At 45.1% G+C, this 21,667-nt stretch overlaps 1 protein-coding gene across 1 annotated transcript in view; it reads left to right on the top strand.

Moving 5' to 3' along the window:
* rnf43 (ring finger protein 43) overlaps window positions 1-21,667 on the top strand; it is a gene marked incomplete at its 5' end in the record, with an annotated part of 87,710 nt that overhangs the window by 36,888 nt on the left and 29,155 nt on the right. The window contains one exon of the mRNA XM_080483874.1: window positions 19,442-19,555. Within this exon, the coding sequence (XP_080340000.1) occupies window positions 19,442-19,555 (114 nt within the window). The remainder of the gene's footprint in view (window positions 1-19,441; window positions 19,556-21,667) is intronic.

Raw genomic sequence — 21,667 nt, forward strand, 5'->3', positions numbered from 1 at the left:
TGCAATGATTATTTTCACAGTAATTGTTATGATGCATGCGCACGTTTCTTTTTGTTTTCCAGTTTGTTGTCAATATGTTTGTGGTCTTACCACATTTTCTTAATACCACAGCGGAAACCGCAGATTAGAAGCATGTGCAGCGACGATTAAAGATCTGTTAAAGTGGGTGTTTTCCTTCATTGTTACCTCGCATCCACAAACAGATGTTCAACATCAGCATGACGCCCACACGGACTCATTTTGAGCTGTTTAACCAAAGCGTTTAGCACTCATTCCCCCTCTCTGTTATTCCACCACCATCCTGCCATGATAAGCAGGTGTGAATGGGAAGTTGGAGGGCTGCGGCCATCGGGAGGCGCTGAGTGGTCTGGAAGCTGGTGTTTGCGTGAGATTCGGCTCTGATGTGGTGCGCCGGGATGATGCAGAGTGGCGGGAGCGTCGGCACCGATTCCTGTAAAAAAAAAAAAAAAAAAAAAAAAAAAGCTGCTTTAGATTTGCGGCCCACCCACAATGGAGCAGCGCTCAGACGGAGCCGACTGAGGGAATGCTGTGCTTCCCCTCTGAATTTATCACATCCCTGCCAGGAGCTCAATTTTACACAGTTATTTACAGCAGGCTTGAGTTCCATCACTTTCTCCCTTCTTCCGCAGGTGTGTGTGTTCACTCGACCGGAGAGACAAGTTGGCTCGTCTACAAAGGCACCGACATAAAAACAAAAACAGATCAGGAAATTCTGGTTCCATTTTATCCGCAGTTGATTCCCTCACATGGCAGAAAATACCACAAAGAGAAGGGGAAAAAAGGTGATGCGAAGCTTTCGCCGCATTGATGCTGTCACCACATTTCTTTTCATGATTCGATCAGTCTGACAGCAGTTAGGAAAAACCCGATACGGGAGGGTTTTTTTATTTATTTTTTTAACTCTTTGTGCTGTGGGCGCTTCAGCAGACGAGTTGGACTCAGGTGACAGTTAATAGGCGAGCGCAGGGCTGTTGGCATTGTGGCCTCTTCGGTTGACTCCAGTTGAGGCTGGATTCTCGAGTCTCCTTTCATGTCATATGAGGTCACACTCTTTTGTACACACACACACACACACACACACACACACACACACACAGACACACAGACACACACAGTCACAGAGGCTCCCAGATACTCACGGTCCTCACACCCTCAGGGCCAGAGGAAGGAGACCCAGAAGAGGAAGTGTAAAGGTCTTAATGTGAGGCTGCTGAGTGACTCTGGAAGGATCCCAGATCAGGTTGCAGAGGCCAGCTCGGCCTGCATTGTAAAGATGAGTCAATCTGTCTCTGTGAATGGGCCCTGCATCCGTCAGTGGGGTCTTGTTTGTGTCGCAGACCCCGGGACCTGCCTGTAGGCGCTGACCGCAGAATGCCGCGGTGGAAGTTTGAATTCCTTTGTGTCGCATAGGAATGCCATTCGTGACTTTTAGACATGGGGAAGAAAAAAAAATAAAAAATAGATATCGGGACCCCGTGGTGTATTACATCCACATTGTGAGGCGGCCAAGTCCTGAATTTGAACTACAGGGAACTTTTAAAATCAGGAAACCTCTAATAAAAACGTGCAAATTAGAAGTTTTGAGATAGTCGAAGTCATGTGGGTGAAGCCTTCAAATGTCTGGCATCCTTATGTCTGTCAAACACATTTTTGTCCAGGGGCCAAATACAAGCCAATTTCATCTTGTGTGGGCCACACCATTAAAATAGTGCCATAATGAACTTTAAATTTTAACTTTGACATTTTTTCTTTGTTGTGGCGCAGAGTATACGTGATGAAAATGTCTTTTCACAAAACCAAACAATTACTACTGAAAATGACTACCATCTCAAAATAAAGCCAATTTTGTTAGTTAACAGGTAACGGTCATCAAACACAGAAAAGCTGAAAACACTGTAGTTTGCTTGCCAGGCCAATAGTTGGTGCTTCTTCAAGTATAACAAAGCATTCAGAAAGAAAAAAAACCCAACAATTTGTTTTTGCTGATTAGTTTCACAGTATCAGGACTAAATCTTGAAACAACTTGTCCCGTAACAAAAGCAGGAGCAGAATGGGGACTGAACATGGTGATGGGGCCCAGAAGAAAAGACTCAGGAGTGAAGAGAGTGACCCCATGACGAGCTGAAGATTGAAATAAATATTCCAGCAGGAAATGACTTAAGGGGCTTCCTGGAACTGACCCCAGGCTGGTTTAGTCATTTGAGAGAGGCTGAGAGACAGCAGCGAAGTAAGGGAGGCACACTTTCTGTCGGGGGGGGGGGTTGTGCTTTCCAATAACACCAGGGATTCACAACCTCTGTTTACAATGATCCTAAGCCAATGATAGTAAGGAGAAAGAAGAAGAAAAGGAAAATACCCCGCAAAGCTTGAATGCCGTCTGTTTTCGCCTGTGATTGAATTTAGAGGACGTCTGTGCCGCTGCCAGGAATCGGCAGAAAAACAGCAGCGTTTGGTCTGCAGGCGCTCCGAGCGTCCAGGTTCAGAACAGGAAAGCTTCACTGTAATGCCCCCCAGACCCCCCCCCTGCGACCGAGCTTGCGTCCTCTCGCTCTCGGAGCAGTGCCTACTTGTGGTATCGGCTGGCCCCTAAATCACAGACAGTAAATCTCTTCCCCCGCTGAAGAGATTTATCTGAGCGGGTACCAGAATACACCAGCAGACCTGCCCTGCCAGGCAGCACAAGTACCAATTTAAAAAGCTTCTCTGTGATATGACAGCACGGCGGTGCTGACAGACCCGCGCCTCGCTCCGGCCTCCCCTACCTCTCCTCCCGGAGGAGGCTCCTGAGAGGCCTTTTAAAAGCAGGACGCACCTCGCCACGGTGCCGCCGCTGCGGCAGAAAGAAGGCTCTGGCTTTGTTTTTGTCAGGCTGATGGAGTCGGCCTCGTTACGCTCCCTTCTGTAATTATGCACCACATATATTTTAATGAGGAACGATGTCTAAATAAATGTCGCTTGTGCAGAGCTGTTTCTGTAGGAGGGTATTTTGGATGGTGCTCCACAGAAAGTACAGTAGAGGTGACGGCGGCAGAGTTCACCCGCCGGGCCCCGGGGCGGCGCGCTGCCGTTCAGAGGCGCTCCGGCTCTTCCTGCAGAGATGGCACGGCTCTGTGAAAGCGATGGCTGACGACAGCAGCAGCCCCAGCCTGACTGTACTTTGTTAGTGTCTGCGTGTGTGCTGTATACATACTGTTACCACGTCGAACCTGTGATTTACGTGTGTGTATATACACCATAGAGAATTTTATGAGTATATATATGGATGTGGTGAGTGTGCTGCTGCTGCCGGAGCGTACAGATGGTATGTGACGATAACAACCTCCTGCATCTAGTATTTAAGACTTCCTTCGTGGAAGATAAGCACTAGCCATCATGTATTTATATAGATAGCGCGCACTGTATTCAACATAAACGGGTATGAGGAGGTCTTCTGAATAACTACATCCAATGATAACGGTCTGCTGAGGTCAACTTTAAGAGAAACAGCTCGGTATTGTGTCAGAGGAGCTTCAATCAAGGTTTGACTTGTGTTGAAACTAGAGAAAGGGTGTTTTTGAAGGTGTGGTTATTTTCTGAACATTCTGTGAATAAATTGATAAAGACGCATATATTCGAAGACGAAATATAGTCGTATAGTAACCTTTAGTACAAAACTGTAAGTGTATGCATAGTGATGTATTTTCATTTCAGAAAAGCCATTTTCAAAAAGAGTTGTTTACAGTGGCTCTGAGCGTCATAAAGCAATGAAAACTTTCAGATTTCACCTGCTGGTGACGTGGCAAACATATGAATATGAACACCACAGGGGGTCCAGATCCCTCCAGAACAATAGCACCAGAGCTAAAATAGTCTGTGCTGCTAATGCTAACAATCAGAACCCAGAGGCCATAAAGTAAGAGCCGAAGCAAACCTCACCTAGTCTGAAGAAATGAGAGCCTAGAAATGACTTGCATGGCAGACAGTGCTACTTTGACTTCATGAAATAGACTGGTCGTCGTCTAAAAAGTGGAAACTTGATGGTTTGAACTGCCGTCCTGTAAGGTAAAACTAGGCAGGGCTGCCAAAGACATACACTTCTTGTACTTTATTGGGTGTTTTTCTACATTTTATTGAGTGTCTTGGCCATCCATACCATGTGCTGTAAGATAAATGTGTTGGACTGCATCATGATTTTGATTTATTTATTTATACAATCTTCATTCAACACTATTGCACAGCAATTTTTATATTTACTTGTATTTTTTATCAGCAAAAGAAAGGGCTCGTAGATCATTGGCCGAGTAATAGTTGAACCTAAAACTGTGGAAATAGTGATGAAAATATGACATTTCTGTCAGTTTTATCCAGCTGCTTTTATACTAAGGAATGGAATTATACCCACTGTAGCCAACACAATTCATTGTCATCAGGCTGTTACATAATGAATGTGACAGGACCAGCAAAAGGAAAAAGCTGTACCAGCTTCTCCCTCATTGCCACTAATACTAAATCCTCGTTTTTGAATGTTTAACCTTCAGCTGCTCCAGTGAAAGCTGCAGAATGCTGGGAAGTTATTCAGGTGTGAACGTGTGAAGAAAAAAAAATGACCCCATTGAGGCATTTATTGTTGTATGAAAAGAGACATCAAACCTGTTCAGAGAGTGCCAAGAAACAAATGATTAATGTGGCGATCACAAAGGGCGAAAATGATGTGCAGCAGACCAGGTGTTTTCAGAATGTTGGAGGATGAACCGTCCTCGCGGGGCTCCCACCACGTTTCTCTCCCCCAACTGTCATGCCAGACGTGCTTGGCCTTTACACCAAGTCGTAGTTGTTGAGTGATTTTCACATCGTACGCAATAAAACACAAGTCTTCCCTAACTCGTTAATAAAATATCTGCTACGTCTTTATATATATTGTCTGCAACTGTAAGACTGTTTGACCTCTCTACTCTTCAGATGAATACAGTTATAAACACATTTCAATGAAGTGATAGTTTCTTTTTTATTAGGATTTCTTCTCAAAAACTTAATAAAGAGCATCCGCACCCCCTCCCCATGGAAGATTCGCCCCATATTTTGAAAACCACATCAGAAGACCTTCTTTTGTCTCGCATTGAGAATAATAGAATCTCCCACATCAATAAGCATCACCTGTTGCACATGTCACTGAAGTTTTCATTCGATCCCATGCAGCACTCCTCATTTGTTTGCTAACGTGCGGATGTTTACATGTCGTCGTTTTAACGTGAAAATTGCGGCCCGGGAGTGTTTATGCGCTCCAGACCGATGTTTTCCAGTCTGCGCGGGAAGTCGTACCCCCAGAAACCGCTCAAGTGTCGAACCCTCAATTTTTGCATACCGTTACATACGAGCGGAGTGTACTTTCTACACTTACACAGCGTCTCTCTCCTACACACACACACACACACACACACACACACACACACACACTTGTAGTAAGAGAGATGGCGTTCCAAAGGGCAGCAGTGTTTACCTGCCCACTTGAGCAGATTCCTCAGCCGGCTGGTTCAGACGCTGAGGTACAGACCTCCGGTGCCTTCGTGTCTACCGTCGACAGCGGAGACATTCTTAGCCCCGTATCGCCGCTGCCGCGCTCAACAAAGACGTTGAAAGGCCATATTGAAGCAGCAGTGGAGGGTGAGGGAGGCGATAGGGGGGTTGGGGGGGGGGGGGGTTTCACAATATCAACTTGGAGAGTCAGCGGGGGGCCGGAAGCCTTGAAGTGCCCTCGCAGTGGGGCGGGGGGGAGCAGGTGCGAGCTTCTGTGCGTGCTTGTGTGCGCGTGTGTTCACATGTCCACTCGTGGGGCTCTAAGTCGAGTGCATCTGTGTCGGGGTAATAAATAGAGCGTATGTTCCGGGGTACGTCAGAGCGTGCGCATACAGTACGTGCTGTGTCGGGAGGACGCGTTCTCGAACCGCAACACGCTCATTAGAGCCTTCTTCTTGGGTAATCGGGCGGTGGTAGGTGTCAGATCTGTGTGTGCGTGTGTGTGTGTGTGTGTGTGTGTGTGTGTGTGTGTGTGTGTGTGTGTGTGTGTGTGTGTGTGTGTGTGTGTGTGTGTGTGTGTGTGTGTGTGTGTGTGTGTGTGTGTGTGTGTGTGTGTGTGTGTGTGTGTGTGTGTGTGTGTGTGTGTGTGTGTGTGATAGGGAGATGGAGCGACTTCAAAGCAGCATGGCAGCATTCTCTCGGCCCAGCCTGTTTACACTGCTCAGTGGAGTCTGCATTCCTCTGTCTCATTTTTCCATGGCATTCCACGAAGAGCTCAGTGCTTCTGGCTGTGTGCCCTACAAAGTTTATCTCCCCCGCCCTCCACTTCCCCCCCCTCTCCCCGTACACATATAGTGCACACATAGTTGTGTACACACAACTGTACACTCCATTTGGCCATTAAAACAAGACAGGACCCAGCTGGGAGTGAAGCACCCAGCGGCATGGTGAGTTTCGAGACAAAATGAGAGATTAGGGAGAGTGGGGGGGGTGGACTCACATGCCACTGCAGCACCGCAGGAGGTGCAGCCTCCCAAGAACTTCCTCCTCTCAGGTGGATGTCCAGACGTGCAAATGTCGGTGCGCGTCCCACCGAGAGGCCGGACCGAAACATCTGCGCCGGCTCTGTCTTGAAAAGCTCTCAGTGCATTCCCTGCTCATAAATCAGGCAGCTTCAACGCCTGCCTCGCTGCCAAAGTGAAATATAGCAGCAAAAAAGAAAACAGTTACGCTGCCAATTACAAGGTGTGTTGCAAGCAGTCTGTGGGCCACATCAGAGCGTCTCCGCGCCGATGTTTTTGTGTCTATTTACCACCGCCGTTGCTAAGGATGCAGCATGTGCTGGGGCAATATGGTCACATAAACATTTGTGTTAAGTAAAAATAACACAGAAAATATCCCTTTGCTCGGATGTCGTGTTTACCCCGCTCCCCGCCTCCGTGACTGCGTTTCTCCGACGTCGGCCACAGGTGGTTACGTGATTCCCTCTGGGACGGACCGGAGAGGTGGTGGCAGACGGTGACATCCGCGGAGAAATATGTCGCTGCCTCTCTTTTCACTTTTCCACTGGATCCTCCTCTGGAGTGAATTAGAGATCTTCCATGACAGTGTTGAAGGTAATGACAACTGTGCAGCAAGAAATATCCATCTGAAAGGCTGCTTTCATCTCGCCTAGATCCTCCAAGAATTCTGAAATTCTTGAGACCAAATGGAAGCAATTTTCTTTGCCCTTTTTTAGCGATCTGCCTGCATTTCATTTGGTTTATGGCAGATTTCTTCTCTGGATTCCAAGATTTACGGCTGAACGTGTAACTACATGTCTTGGTATTAGTTTGGAAAGGTTCCTTTTTATATAGCAAGCGGACATGGATGAGGACAGATGCTAAAGGAATCAACTGTGAGAAACGAGGAAGTCAGTGGGTTAAGCCATTTTTGGTCTGTCATTTGCTTTGTGCAGATGGGAGGATGGGGATACCTTGGAGGGTATTTCAACACAATGATTTATGGTGTAAACACCAACTTCCATGGCTGGGCTTAAACTTTTCTCTGCAGGCATTTCTAGTTCATTAGACCTGTGCAGGTGAAACGTACCCGCTGCTGACTCACGGGTAAGGAGAAGAAATAATTGCCATTTACATTATTGATCATTATTTTTAAACACTTTATTGGTCTTCGTAGGGTTTTTTTCTGTACATATAACCCATCCTATTCAAAGCAGTCGGCGCAGCTGTCAGTTCTTGCTCTGAGACCCGCTGTGGTAACTTGTTGATATTGGGTTTTGAACCTGCAACCCTCTCAAATCTGGCTGACGATAGTGTAACATTTTATTTATTGAAAAGATCTATGCATTACTTTAATTTGATGTCTGCATTATGTCTAAAACTATTGACAAAGAGGCAACAACAGAATAAAAAGGTGTTGTTGCTCTATGAAATAACCAAATAATCGACAAACAAATACCTAACAGGCCAGTTACTACAGGAACTGAACCACCAACCTTTTGAATGCATAGACGCCTCAGCCACAACCGCGCTACAAAGCCTGATCTATTGTACGAAATGTTTGTCAACATTCTTTTGACTATAATTATATTCCCACCGCCTGACAAGGGAGACGAGCAAAAGACTCAAAGACACGACCGAAGAGACAGACGAAGGTTTAGACAGTTTATTCTTGGTCAGAAAGGCAACAGAGTTCATTTCATGAGGAGCCAGTCGGTGTTGTAAACACAGCAGACGAGGGAGGTTCAAAACACGACGTTCAAAACAGGCCAGGGTCAAAATCAGACTGATAACTAAGAAAACGCCCAATACAGTGTACAAAGAACAACGGACATGATCAGATCAGAAGATCTCCTGAAACTTGAAGAAACATGTGAAACTACACAACCATGATACACTTGAATATGTCAAGATCCATCAACTAGAGCCGCAACCATGAAACCAAAATCTGATACCAAGAAGTGGAGCCAGATTCTAACCAAACAGACCGGATATCGGCGATCACTGATGCCGCCTGGATTTATTCAGATTTGATGGTGGTTTTTAAATGATGTGCAAAGAGTGAATGCTTCTGGATCTTTCTGCAAGATAACTTCCACTTTAAATGTCAGCTTAATGTGACTGTCTGACATGCTGGTAACTTTCTGCAAGTTTTTGAATTTCCTATATCTCATAGACAGTCTAGGTTTTATGATTAGAAGAGGTACTTATACCAAATCCTGTTAGTGAAACATCTGAAAACCATTTTGCATGAACTCACTGCATCCACATGATGCTACACAAAGGTTGATATGTTTGTGTCCCAACTTTTTGATGGTGGGACATTTCTTGGGTTTCGAATACTACAGTATAAGATCTGCATATTAGGTGTATTTATATGAGCCATATGTGTATGATTGAATATCTTTTTTCTCAGTTTCAACATTTAAAATTGCACAATTCAGCCCTGAAACATAAATCAGACTCCATCCAGTTTCTTAGATGTTTTTCCGCCCAACTTTCTCCCGTCTGAGCAATCATGTAAAATCTCTTCTTTAAATTTACACATTGGAGGTTTTGTTCCTTTACTATGTTCTCAGGTTTAACTAAAGACATACAGTCATTCTAATATTCAGCCTCAGATGTTTGGTGTTTAGGCGTCACCCTGACAAGTTTGACCTCCCCTGAAGAAAAGGATATGACTACAAAGGACACATGTTGGTGGCTGGCTTCAGAGGGGGTGAACAGGGGATTGCATTTCCCAAATAAAACAGTGGTGTTAAAAGCACCCCCCCCCCCCCCCCAGCAGCCTACTGTTTTTTTTATTTTATGTGCAGCCGTGTAAAAGGGGCACCTGTCTCTCGTTAAAGGGTCTCTCATTAAAGGGAGCCACAGTGAAAGGATGCTGTGGAGTCCCGCACTGTCAGAGGAGACACTTTCACTTTTATACACTGGTTTGATTTTGAAACTGTAACTCTTGACTGTCGGATTGAACTCACCCAGAGTCACTGCTCCTATTTTCTCTGGAGGTCCGACAACATTTGCTTGGGGTGAAACGTTTAAGTAAGCTTTGGCTCTCTGGGGGTTGGTCACATATGGTTGGAGCCACACTCGCGGCCCGGCTCTGCGATCGGTCGGTCGGTCGGTTGGTCCACCGCTTTGGTTTGGACAGAAATATCCCAGCGAGGCCGGAATGGATCGGCATGAAATTTGATGCAGATGTGAATGATTGTCACGTGATAATTATGTCCTGTCGGTTCCCATAGCCTCTACCGCTTCATGTAGGCGAGAATTATCCAACACTTCACAATACATGGGTCACAATGTGAGGCATCACAGTACATTGCCGTTTAATACATTTATTGCTTTTTGTTTGTATATATATATATATATATATATATATATATATATATATATATATGTTTGATGTAATCAATCATTCTTTCTATAAGCATTAAAATCACTCCATTTGGTCAGATCGGACCGCTTCAGTTCCTGTTGGAGTTGATTCCAAGTTGGTGGTGCAGAAGAATTCATTACAAACTGACGGCGGCATCCTGTGAGCAGGTTGTTTAAACAACATGGAAGTGCATTGAAGTATGCATAAGGAGAATACATGATTCATGTCTAAAGAAGAAACTTAATTTTAGCCTCGTATTGATCCACAATATAGAACTATCCAAAGGTTTTAGACCAGAATGACAAAATATTGCACATTGAAAATGTCTTCATATATAATTGTTTAAATTTGTCCTCAATGCAAAATGAATGGGCTGAAGAGAAATGTGTATTTCTTGGTCATTTATTCTCAAACTTTACTAAGTTTTGAGAATGAAGGCAATTTGAAGTAGTCTAACATTAATTCGACTCTTTAGCATTATCAAAGTTAAACCAAATCATATAAAAAGTTAATATCCAAATGAACATGTATTTTTTTTCTCTTTTGAAGAGCAGTTGCTGTATTTATGACATAAAGAGCTGTTGCACCTTGTTAGAATTAGCGTAAGTGTCTTGTGATTTCTTGTTGTGGCTGGTGAACATTGTCTAATAATCCTCATATTAAGATTAAACATGTATATTGTAAACTCTCCATCTCTGTATGCAGAGGTTGGTCATTGTGTTGGAGAGCTTAAGACACACACAAAAAAAAACTGGACCTTTGCTCTCAGCTAAACTTGTAGTTTTTGAAGGAATTCTGCACGAAGGTCGTCTAAAGCGCATTTCAAAACGAGCGCAGGTCTTCTGTGTTTCAAGACTAGTTATTCTTCTTTTTCTTCATCTGATCCCAAACAGACTCCATTATATTGAAATCACGACTCAGGTCTCAGATCCTGGTTAATGATAGGATAGAAATGCATTGAATATCACCTGTAAGGTTGAAAGACAGAGCAAAGCACTGGGCTTGTCACGTGAAACTTGTACCCCAAAATTGGTAATAAGAAGCGGAAGAAAACCCACCTTTCTTGCACTCATTTGGTTATTAACACAAAAACCACTCGTTTCTTCATCTTAAATCTCCTTCTTGTTGATTCCTAAGTGTTTCTTCCCGCTATACATTAGAGTGTCCTTCTGCGAGCAGCCTTCCTCGTTCCCCCGGCTAATCACTTTCCACAGAGCTGACCTTAAGATCTCGGCTGTTAGAGTGATTGACGCTCTGAAACGTGGGTCTTTTCTCTCTGACTGCTGTTGTGGAACCTGAGCGAGCTGCGGAGCGGCCCTGCAGGCCCGGGGCAGCACCCGGAGGAAGCCTGCCGGCGCTGCAATCATGGCTCCCCCGTCCACGGGGAAGAAGGATCACTGCTACACTAACAAACCGCCGGGTTACCAAGCCGCTGACTTGTTATGACAGGGAAGTGCTGTGTTTATGTTTAACTCAAAGCTTTGAAATGTATAGTGTGACGCTGGCCTCGGGCTGATGGAGTGGACCTCGTTGTTGCCGAATCGAAAGCTAATGTGTTTGTGAATGCGAGCGTTTGTGTTTGCGGGACCGAGTCGTGAAGTGTGGAGAGTACACAAGGCTCCATCTTCTGGCCGTTCCCATGACGACTGCAATGCAAACCAACAAGGTTTGCATGCGGAGTCGCACAAAGTGCTTCGACCCCAAATACACAAATGCAAGCGTCTGGCCATTTGGCTGTAATTTATTGAAGTACCTCCAACAATAATACTGAGAAATGTTAACAATGACTAATGTGCGGTCAGTATCAGTTGTGTGGTTTGCAGACAGAGGGGGGGGGGGGTCATTGTGTACCCCCCTTTTAACAGCATCCAATCTTGACTTTCATTCCAGAAATGGTTTGTACTCTGATGCAGTGGTTCCTAACCTGAGGTCTGTGGCCCCCTTGTAGTTTACTTGAAGGTTTGAATTTGCATGAGACACTTTCATGAATACAGAACAGACCTGGAAAACTGCACAAGTGTGTAAAACGCAACTTTACTGTAACGCGTCTACTGCTCATGCTCACCACAGCCGGAGAAAATAGTTCTTCTGCACGTGCACCATTAGATGGACAATAACAACAACAGTTCGCCCACTAGTGGCCTTACGTGGAATCGACATTGTTTTCATCGTTTTCAAAACGTTACCATGTAAATGCGAAACTTTTCTGAAAATGGAAAAAAAAGTATGTGTTTTCACTTGAAACGTTGTGTAAGTGGTTCCCAAAATGCTGTTTTGCAACTGCTAAGTGATGAAACTGACTCTGAAAAGCTCCACTTTTTGACAAAATGGGAATGAAAATGAATCAAATGAGGATTGCAAATTATTGCTTTACCGCACCCGCACACACACACACACACACACACACACACACACACACACACACACACACACACATCTCATAGCAGCTCCTGTGTTTGTTTATCTTATAGATTTCAAATTCAGTTGGTTAAATGTTATTACAGTTGTGTGTACAATGACATTAGTGTGACGCTCGTGTGTGTGAAGGAGAGTCGGTGGTGTTTTCAGGGCGTGTCCCTCGCCGTCTGCCCATCCAGGCTCTGCAGGACTATTTCTGTCACTCCTATTTGATTTATACTAAGCATGGTTAGACTCAACCCAACATTCACACTTTTTGGGGGGACAGCTTTGGGGATTTGAAGCCGTTTTCCCAAACTGTGTTATGACTCCTCCGCCGAGCTCGGAAATCCAGGATTTTCTAATGACATTTTCCAGGCCTGAATAAAAGTCTGCTGCTCTCATCAAAGCACAGGTGCGGCTCGGCTCTTCGCAGTGCAAAGTTCATTCCAGTTGAACTTTTGTGCTGCGCGTTATCTAACAGAGGAAAGGGAAACGGTGAGTGAGGAGGGCCGAGACGAGTGACCTTGAGCGTAAAATGCAGTTTTATTTAATGTGGGAACATTTTTGGTATGGCAGCGACTCCTTCGTGTCACGCTGCCCGTCCAGGAGCTCAGCTCACTGCTCAGCCTTCTCTCTTTAAAGATGGCTCCTCTTCCGTCTTCAGGTAGTCTTTCTTCTCCCGTCTAATCCCTTTTATAGAGCGGAGAGACAGTCTGACGCGCCCGGAGTCGGTGCTGGTGGTGGGGGAGAGGTGAAGCACACCTACTTAAAGAAAGCGCCCGGGTAAATTTGGGGCTGCTGGTAATTATTTGGGCCTCATTATGGGATCACGTTCCCCCCCCTGAGTCATTCTCTGCGGTAAGCGTTACTGGATACGGGGCTGACACTGTCAATAAAGCTGATCGGGGGGGGTGACACGGCTTTTGTTTTGACAGGACCGTAATGTCCTCCTGTTCATTTGCATTTGCAAAAGAGAAAAGGGGGCGGGGTTACTACTTCTCCACGAAGGGCCCTCTGATGTCTCGCTTCTGCCTTTTCTCTTAAATCTACTCAACGCGTGAGACGCGAGGACGTCTCGTTGATATCTTTGTACGTTGAGGCCGGCGATGCTTCGAACATGAACACCACGATCAACGTGACACTGAGGAAAATGCTCGACCGGCGCCCTCGCGGCAGCCACAGGCTCCCGCGCCCGGCGCTGCAGTTTCTCGCTGCACCACCACACGGGGACTTTCTGCACAGAGGCACACTCATGTGCACATATGTTAACATGCAAGCACATGCTCGCTCGCTGCCTCCAGCAACAATACATAGCTGCGCTCTCACTCATTAACCCGAGCGCTCCAACAAACCCTCTGGAGTGTTTCCACGGAAGAATGGAGCGAAGGGTCAACCCGTCCCGTCACCTCGTGCTCCCTCCGAATCTGGAAGAAACAAACACAGGAGAAGAATCCGAAGTGGGGATGGACAGTAACGTGTTGCTCAGTAACCTTGGCAACCAGATTGCGATCTCGATCGACTGTCACACGCTGTCTCGTTTTGCCTTTTTGGCAGCAGATTTTCCTGCGTTTAAAGCAAATATTCGCCCACAGTACCGCATCTTCTGCCGCCATGAGTAAGACCGAGCTTTGATTTAAGAGATTGAGAGATGAAAGAAACTTAAACAAAACTGTCATCATGATATATAATATTGTCATGTGCTTAAAACCTTTGAAAATAACAACTGACGTCATATTAATTTCTAGGTATATGTTGTGCCGTCGGTTTGGGCACTGTAGTTAGTAAACTAAAGTCTGTAATTAGTCCACGAAAAAAAGTTAGATTGACTTGTAAATACATCATAATATCTCTGTGATTACCAATTAAAAAGTTTCCAAAACTCTGAGAGAAAATCAAAAGAGCTGGACTGAAGACAAACTACAGTGACTCACTACTGCCATGCATATAGATGGCAATTCTTCATTGAATTAAATGCAATTATAAAGAAAATATAAATATTTTGTCCATAGGAGTGATATTGTGTGGTTTCTTGTTCAGTGTAGACCAGATCAGGCATTATATGGTCTGTGTGCCACATGTCAATGAAAAATGATGAATGAGCACAAAATTCCAGCATCGATTTTTAATTGGAAATGTATTCATATTGAGCAGATTATAGAAAGAACAGTATGGTTTTGCCCTCCATCGACTATCCGCTCAATCCTGGAAAACCCAAAGCTGAATTAAAAATGTTCACGCTATTTAGAAGAGAGAGGATCAAGTGTTCAGTGTTTCTTTGTGTGGACTTTGCATGTTCTGCCTGAGCCTGAACTCGTATTGCTTTTCTACAGGAACACCATGTTCCTTCCACAATTCAATGACATGCTTCAAAAAAGGAAATTAAGTTGATTGCTAGACTTCAAGCTTTTAATGGGAAAGATTAAAGGTTGAAGAGGAAAGGAAGTTGCAGCATTTTTAATGATTGTGGCTGCGACTTTGATTGGCTTGATCTAGCTTCTTTTGAGCACAAATGCAAAGTGCATTCAAAGTTATTGTGAAGAAAACATTCATTCAGATCACGTGCAAGCCAAACCACGCAGGCGCCATTTATTTGTTGCGGCACAAGTATCCTGTGCGTGTGGGGTCAGGGCTGATTGACTGATTAACCTTTCCAGGCCTCGGGGCAGAGCTCCATTGAGAAAGACGCTCAGTGTTGAGTCCTGATTTTGACGCTCGGATGTGCGTCTTTCACCTGGACTGTTTTTGTCTGCAGCGGTCCGGCCCGTGGCCCGTCCGTCCTGAACAGCTTGTAATTGAGTGGTAGTTCTTGATAAGAGGTGCCAGTTGATTTTTTTTTTTTTGCTTTCTTTTCTTTAATGCACTGACATAACTGCCTGAGCCTGGCTCCCCGCTGGCAGCACATGGACTAGAAAGCTCTCCGGCTGATTATTGGCAAATGAAAAAAGAAGATCCGCAGGGCTAAGTGCAGGGGGAAAAAAAAAATATTATTGACTTCTCACCGCAGCTATTTATTTTCCCCCTCTCTCTGTCCGTGTATTTGTTTTTGAGGCTGTCCCGATCCTTGCCTGGGAATATTTTTGGGGTAGTCTTTGATTGAGCTGGAAAGGAATGCCTTTAATCGTGACTACAAAGGAACCGAGGGACATGTCCCCGTCAGTTTTGCAACAGATCTAGACAGATGAGGAGGAGGCGGCGGCGGCGACGGAGGAGTGAGCATTGTTAACAGTCTGTGGGGAGCTGTTTGCGTGCCCTGTGGTTTCCAGTCCCTGTGAAATGGAGACTCAGTGATTCGCTTTCCCAGGCCCCCTTCTTCTCATGGCCGTACAAAAACCCAACGAAGACGTTTCAGTCTGCTGTTTATAGTCCCGCGGCCGCACGTTTGTAAGTGGCGACTGGCATCGCCGGTGGCACCCGGAGAGTGTTCACAGCCATCTCCATTGTCGGTGCCTTGGGCATATCGAAAATAGAAGGTACTGCTTAGTTAACCGTATGGAGGTGGTTTGCCCGCCGAAAAGCAAAAGCAGCCACTCCTTCCCAGCCTGTTTGGCTCAGCTTTGGGATTATTATCTGCTTTATTAGGTATGATTGCGCGGCCCCGTGCATCAACATGTCTCGTATCACAGCACGGGGCGAAAAAAACACGACGGAGTTCGACTCCTGATCCGAGTACGTGTCACCGTTTTACAATCAAACCATACTGACTGTGGCTCCTTCTCAACGGTTCCCACAAACCTTTAGTGAAATGAGCAGAGGTCATGACATCAGTAAAGTAGTGTCATTAAAGGATTTTTTATAATTTTCTTCCCTTTTTCTTTGTTAAGGGCCAAGTTCAACCCTGGGCCTTTAATTTGTGCCTAGTAAATGCAGACTTGTGGAAGCAGCTGGCAGCAGAACATACGGGGCAGGGCCAGGCCAGGGGTTCATGCTCCACTTCTATCTTGTTGCCTGCCTTCGTTCCTCAGAACAAGGGCGGCCATTAAGGCAGCACGAGGGGGCGGACGGCATCAGAGAGGGCAGGAACCTCCACACTCTCGGGCTCACGTGACTCCAGGAGCACCTGTCAGCCTCCAGATGTTGCTCTTCAGCGGAGAGGAAGCGGTAGTTTGGGTATTGATTCATGACAGGAATGACAAATGGTTTTGTTAGTGTGGATGTGGACAAGGTGGGACTCAGTAGTTTCTTCAGTTGAATTAAGCCAAACCAGATCATGAATCCCCTACTTTTTATCAGCTGGTGTTTAGTTTCAAGACCTTTGATACTTAAGAATTTACCTATTTGTTACGTCCAGCTCTCTGAATAGTTTTTTTATGAACTTGTCAATTTGTCAAGTTAGCTGTTTTTTGTTGTTATTTTCATTATTTAAGAAATAAAATAATAAAAATAACAACAACAAAAAACAGCTAACTCAGTTGCTACTAATAGCTTTCTAATTTGGTAATTTGCAGCTTACATTTTTTACTTTAAACTTGTTTGTATTGGTTTTTTTTTGTCACTTTTACCTTTTAAAAACAAATAATTTCGATAAGGAATTAATAAAGTGTTTCTATTCTATTCTGAATAAATGTTTTGCTTAACTTTTCCTTTTTAAATGATTTGTTGCATTTAACAAATTTGTTAACTTTAGCTGCTTGAAGTGTTTTTTTCCTTCCTTTCCTTCCTGCTAGAAGATGGATTAAAGATGCAGCTCCTGACTCCAGATGATCATAGGTGCTCATTGTGCAGTTTAAATAACTGCATGATCTTGAGTAGACTTATAGGTCCTCATCACGCCTGTTGTCTCATCTCACATTATTTCCATGCAGATCCTCGATGCTACAGTTTGGAATCACTGGTCTGTAGGTCGAGAAGCCATTTCTCTCATAGCGTTCATGCAGTAAGGATTTAGATCAGTGCTGGTGTTTCCTGTGACAGATGCTTAATATTTCAATCCCCCTGCTCCGCTGCACAGTTGTGACACCCAAGGTGTCTCTCCCCCGTCTCTCATTTCAGCCATTTGCTTTAATCTCCCGGTCTGACTCCGGTTCCCCGTGTCGGCTCTCTTCCTCGAGGTCCGTCTCTCCCTCTGACAGACATGCACCAGCCCTTTGCAGCACATTACGTCAATTCCCCTGCCCGGGGGTGCCAGCTGTTGATGTCACCCTTGGGTCTTTTTAATTTAGGGATTTCCGCTGGGTGAGATGAGGGGGAGCCCCATGACCTCAGCCCACAGCCACATGAAGGGGCCCACCGGGACGAAACCGGGCAGGGCATGGCAGGACAGGGTGGAACTGCTCCTCTGGGGTGTGGGTGAGCGCAGACGCCGGGCGCTGCGGGGCGATCTGGGATGTTTAACAAGAAGTGACCCCGGAGGTCCAAATCTCGCATCATGCGGGCAAGTCGGGGACGCCTCAGGGGCTGTTTCAGACGCAGATCGCTTCTTCGCCGAGTGCCGTGCGACTCCTCGTACCCGTGACAGCATGTCTGCGACTCGCAAACACTGCAGCTATCCTTTGAGCTCTTAAATGCAGCCTTTCAGCAGCTCTGAATTTCCTCCCTTTCAGAGGGGATCAAATGTTCCCTACCAAAGACTATCTCTCATTCTTCCAGTCCTCAAGGCTTTGAGTGGGAGTGAGCATCGCCATCCATGTAATTGATTTCGTAGGGTGCCAGAGTTTTTCCTCCAGATATTGACTGGGTACGGTCGAGGAAGGAAACGCCTTAATTTAACACACAAAGGCTCCCATCAAGTGCATCTGTTGTTGTGTAATGGTGTGAAAAAAGCTTTAGTGTGTCTGTCTAGACTGCCTTTGAAAAGCCTGACTACTACATTTCTCTTTCTGACTCTTGCTTCTGGTCATATCTTTGAAGTCATAAAGGTCACGAACTGAACACTGGAGGTTTTCCTTTTTCTACATTGTGCAGTTTTGTTGTTTGTTTTTTTCCCCCCCATATCCCCTCTTTCACTGTATTTTGCACTAGAATACCCCCTGGAAAAAAACAACACACACACACATAAGGAGAACATGCAATCTCCACACAATCAGGCTCCAAGACAAACACGAGTCTTCCCACTGTGAATTGAGACTTCAAATCGCCCCACCACATTACAGCCTGTTCATCATACACTGATGGGCTTTCTGACTCCTTTTGGAGAGTTGCTTCTTTTGACTCGGCTCGCTAAAAAGATCCAGTTTCCATGTGACAATCCAACTTGGTTGTCTGTCTGTTTACTCCTATTGTTAATATTCATAGCGTATTGTTCTCTGCCACGTTTGCTTTTCCACAATAACCGTGTCCGCTTTAAGTTTTGGATGCTAAACTGCAGTATTTATATAACTTCACACTAATATCTGGTTGCTCTTGAAAGGGAAACGTACAAAAAGATGTACAAGACTCAACAGAGCAGACGTTAAATGAACAAATGGTGGGCTGAAAAACTTTGTTCGGTGGTTTAAGGGTGGACATGTTTGTTTTGGTGCATTTAAAACAAATGTTTAAAGAAATGATGTTGTATCTTGTATCAAACCAGCTCAACTTCCAGTGTGACACTGTTTGAAGTGTCCATATATTTGTTTTTTAATGTTTATTTTTCGGAATCTCGTGTCTTATTTAGTCATGATAGAAAAGCTTTATGAAATACAATTTTGGGGTGAATATAAATCTCTAAAAACAAGATTTATTTTTCACCGCATTCATACTGTGTTGAAAATTTCTGGGCATAACTTAGTAAAGCAATTTGCAGTTAACGTACATTCAATAAAACGAAACAATGAAAACAACAAACAGACTGTTTTAATGAGTGACGGTGAGATATGTGGCTCTAATTTAAAACTGCAATAATGGTCTGAGCAAGAAAAAATTCACTTCCAGGTAAAATGAATAACAAAGTTTCATGATTGGGTGGAAGTTATAATTTGAGAGGAAAAACTTGTGTTTACATCTAAAAAGAGGAGAGTGAAGAGAGTTCAATCTTGGACTTTTCAAAAAACAAACCCTTGCAAGGTACTAAAGTAATGTACATTTTTTGATGCAAAAAGTCTGGGGTCTACATACTGGCACCTCAAAAATACTTCAGTTCTGTAACTCTTTTAAATAGTTTTGAAGCAGATGTGCTACTGAATCTCCTTTACTTCTCTTTTGACCTTGTTTCGTGTCTGTTTCTCCTCAGTATCACCCTCTGTCTCTGTGCAACACGAGTGAGGATGACCCGCCGGAGAGCGACTTCATCACCATCGTCAAGCTGGAGGGCAGAGTTCCCCGCTGCCTGCCGCTGCTCGACAAGGTAGGAGCATCACGGTCCAGAGGAGACCCCCCCCCCCCCCCCCCACACACACCACCCACTCTCCGCCAGGGCAACATTTTGCCCCTTCCGCTAGACTTTAAAGAGAAGATGGTTTTTCGAGGGAATCTTCTGAGTGTTTTTGTTCAGGTTGTGATCCCAGAGAGTGAGGGCTCGGACCGGAGGAGGGGGAGGTTTGGGTGGGTGGGGGTGGGAGGCCGTGGGCTTAGCTCGGCACTGCTATGTAGCAAGTGGCAATGAGCCCTGGCTTTGGTTGTGAGGATTTCAAGCCCCACAGCTGTCACTGGTCCGATCCCAGCCAGCTAGAACCAGACACTCAGCGCTCTCCATTTCGGCCTCCCTCTAATATGAACCTCCATAGATTCCACCCACAATGGCTCAGACGTATGTGCAACTTTGACGGAGTTGACCTAAATCTCCCTCCTGTTTTAAGTACTCCACCATACACACTGGCTGGCATGTCCCGACTTTAAAGTAGTGTGATTTAAAACTGTTGCTATTTTTTTTTTCCCCCCTCGTTTTTCAAGTGGTGACAAATTAGCAGGCAGGAGTATAGTTAGGCGACTGCCTTTTTTTAGCCCGTGTTTTCTTTTCCCCTAATTTAAAGCCATGTTTAGGAGCTGCCCGCCGTGGCGACGATGTAGAGACATTCCCACACTTCCCCGCTCCTTTCTTCCTCCTCCCGTCGCTCCCTCAGTGGGAACCCAGCGGGGATAGAGGGGTGTCGCTCCACGCTAACTCCCACAGAACACTTCTGATTAAAGCCTTAACGGCAACGCCGTGTTGTCCCGTAAACAAAACCTGCTCTCCCCTTCCTGTAAAAGCCCGGCGGAACAAAGAGAGAGCTTTCTCCCTCCCTGCAGATCGCTTTTGAAATCAGGCGAAGTGAATGAGAGAGGGAGGAATGTGTGTGTGTGTGTGTGTGTGTGTGTGTGTGTGTGTGTGTGTGTGTGTGTGTGTGTGTGTGTGTGTGTGTGTGTGTGTGTGTGTGTGTGTGTGTGTGTGTGTGTGTGTGTGTGTGTGTTGTTTTGGTCGTCTGGAAAGTATGTGTTGCAATAAACTCCGCTCAAGCCACCTGCATCCTCGCTTCCTCCGCTATATCCAAAGCTTTCGGTGGTGGAGGATTTACTGGGGATTCAACACGCAGCTGTTGAGGAGTTTGCTGCCGGCCGTTTGAAGAGGATGAATCAGATAGTTTGGGATGTGCGGTGCTGGCTGCAGCCGCGCTCTCTGGACGGCTCTTGTTTACAGTTTAGTCTGAATGTAACCCGCCCTGCCGATCTATAGATACTCAGACAGCCACAAAGGGTTCGTGTTGCACCGCGTGCGCTCAGAATAGCCCGTAAATCAAACAAAGTGACACTCCGAACCCTGATGGATAAAGTTTCTTTGTTGTCCTTTGTTTTTATTTTGGTTTCCCGAGGTTCTTCTCCTGCTGATTTCCATCTCTCCCCTCTTTCCAAATGTCCTCCGAGCAGCTCGGAAAGCTGCAGTTTATCTCTCGGGATGCACTTCTGCACGATGTTTAGACAAAGTGGACGATCTCCACATGAAAAGGGAAACATCTTCAGCTGGCGGACACCGGTGTGTCGCCCTCTCCTGGTACATCGCGCACCGTCGACCTCCCCCACATTCACACACTCGTATGGTTCCAGCTCTGCTGCCTCCGAGAAGATTCAGAGTCGACAAAGTATTTAAATACATTCTCCAAGCATAAAATCGGTCCCGTGGCTTTAATTTTAACTTCCTATTACAATAAGAAACCAGTTAAGAAAAAAATAACACGAGTTGTAATCCTGCGTGTTAACTGATTTTGATGGCCTCACACTTCCTTTTTCCCGCAGTAATGTTTAAACCTCTCAATTCTACTGTTGTAAAACCTGAATTTTTAAGGTTAAACAGTCAACAAGCAAAACAAATGAAACGTTAAATTCAACGACTACAAGTATAATGTGGGAACTCTAATATATCTATTACACGTACAAACACACACTAATAGAGGACGAGAGACAATTTGTTTATAGCAGTTAAACTTTGTAATCAAAACACATTCTTCATCCCTTCAATAATAAATGATCAAATGGGTTTGTTATG

This window comes from Lipophrys pholis, assembly GCF_963383615.2.
Source record: "Lipophrys pholis genome assembly, chromosome: 16".
Classification (NCBI taxonomy): domain Eukaryota; kingdom Metazoa; phylum Chordata; class Actinopteri; order Blenniiformes; family Blenniidae; genus Lipophrys; species Lipophrys pholis.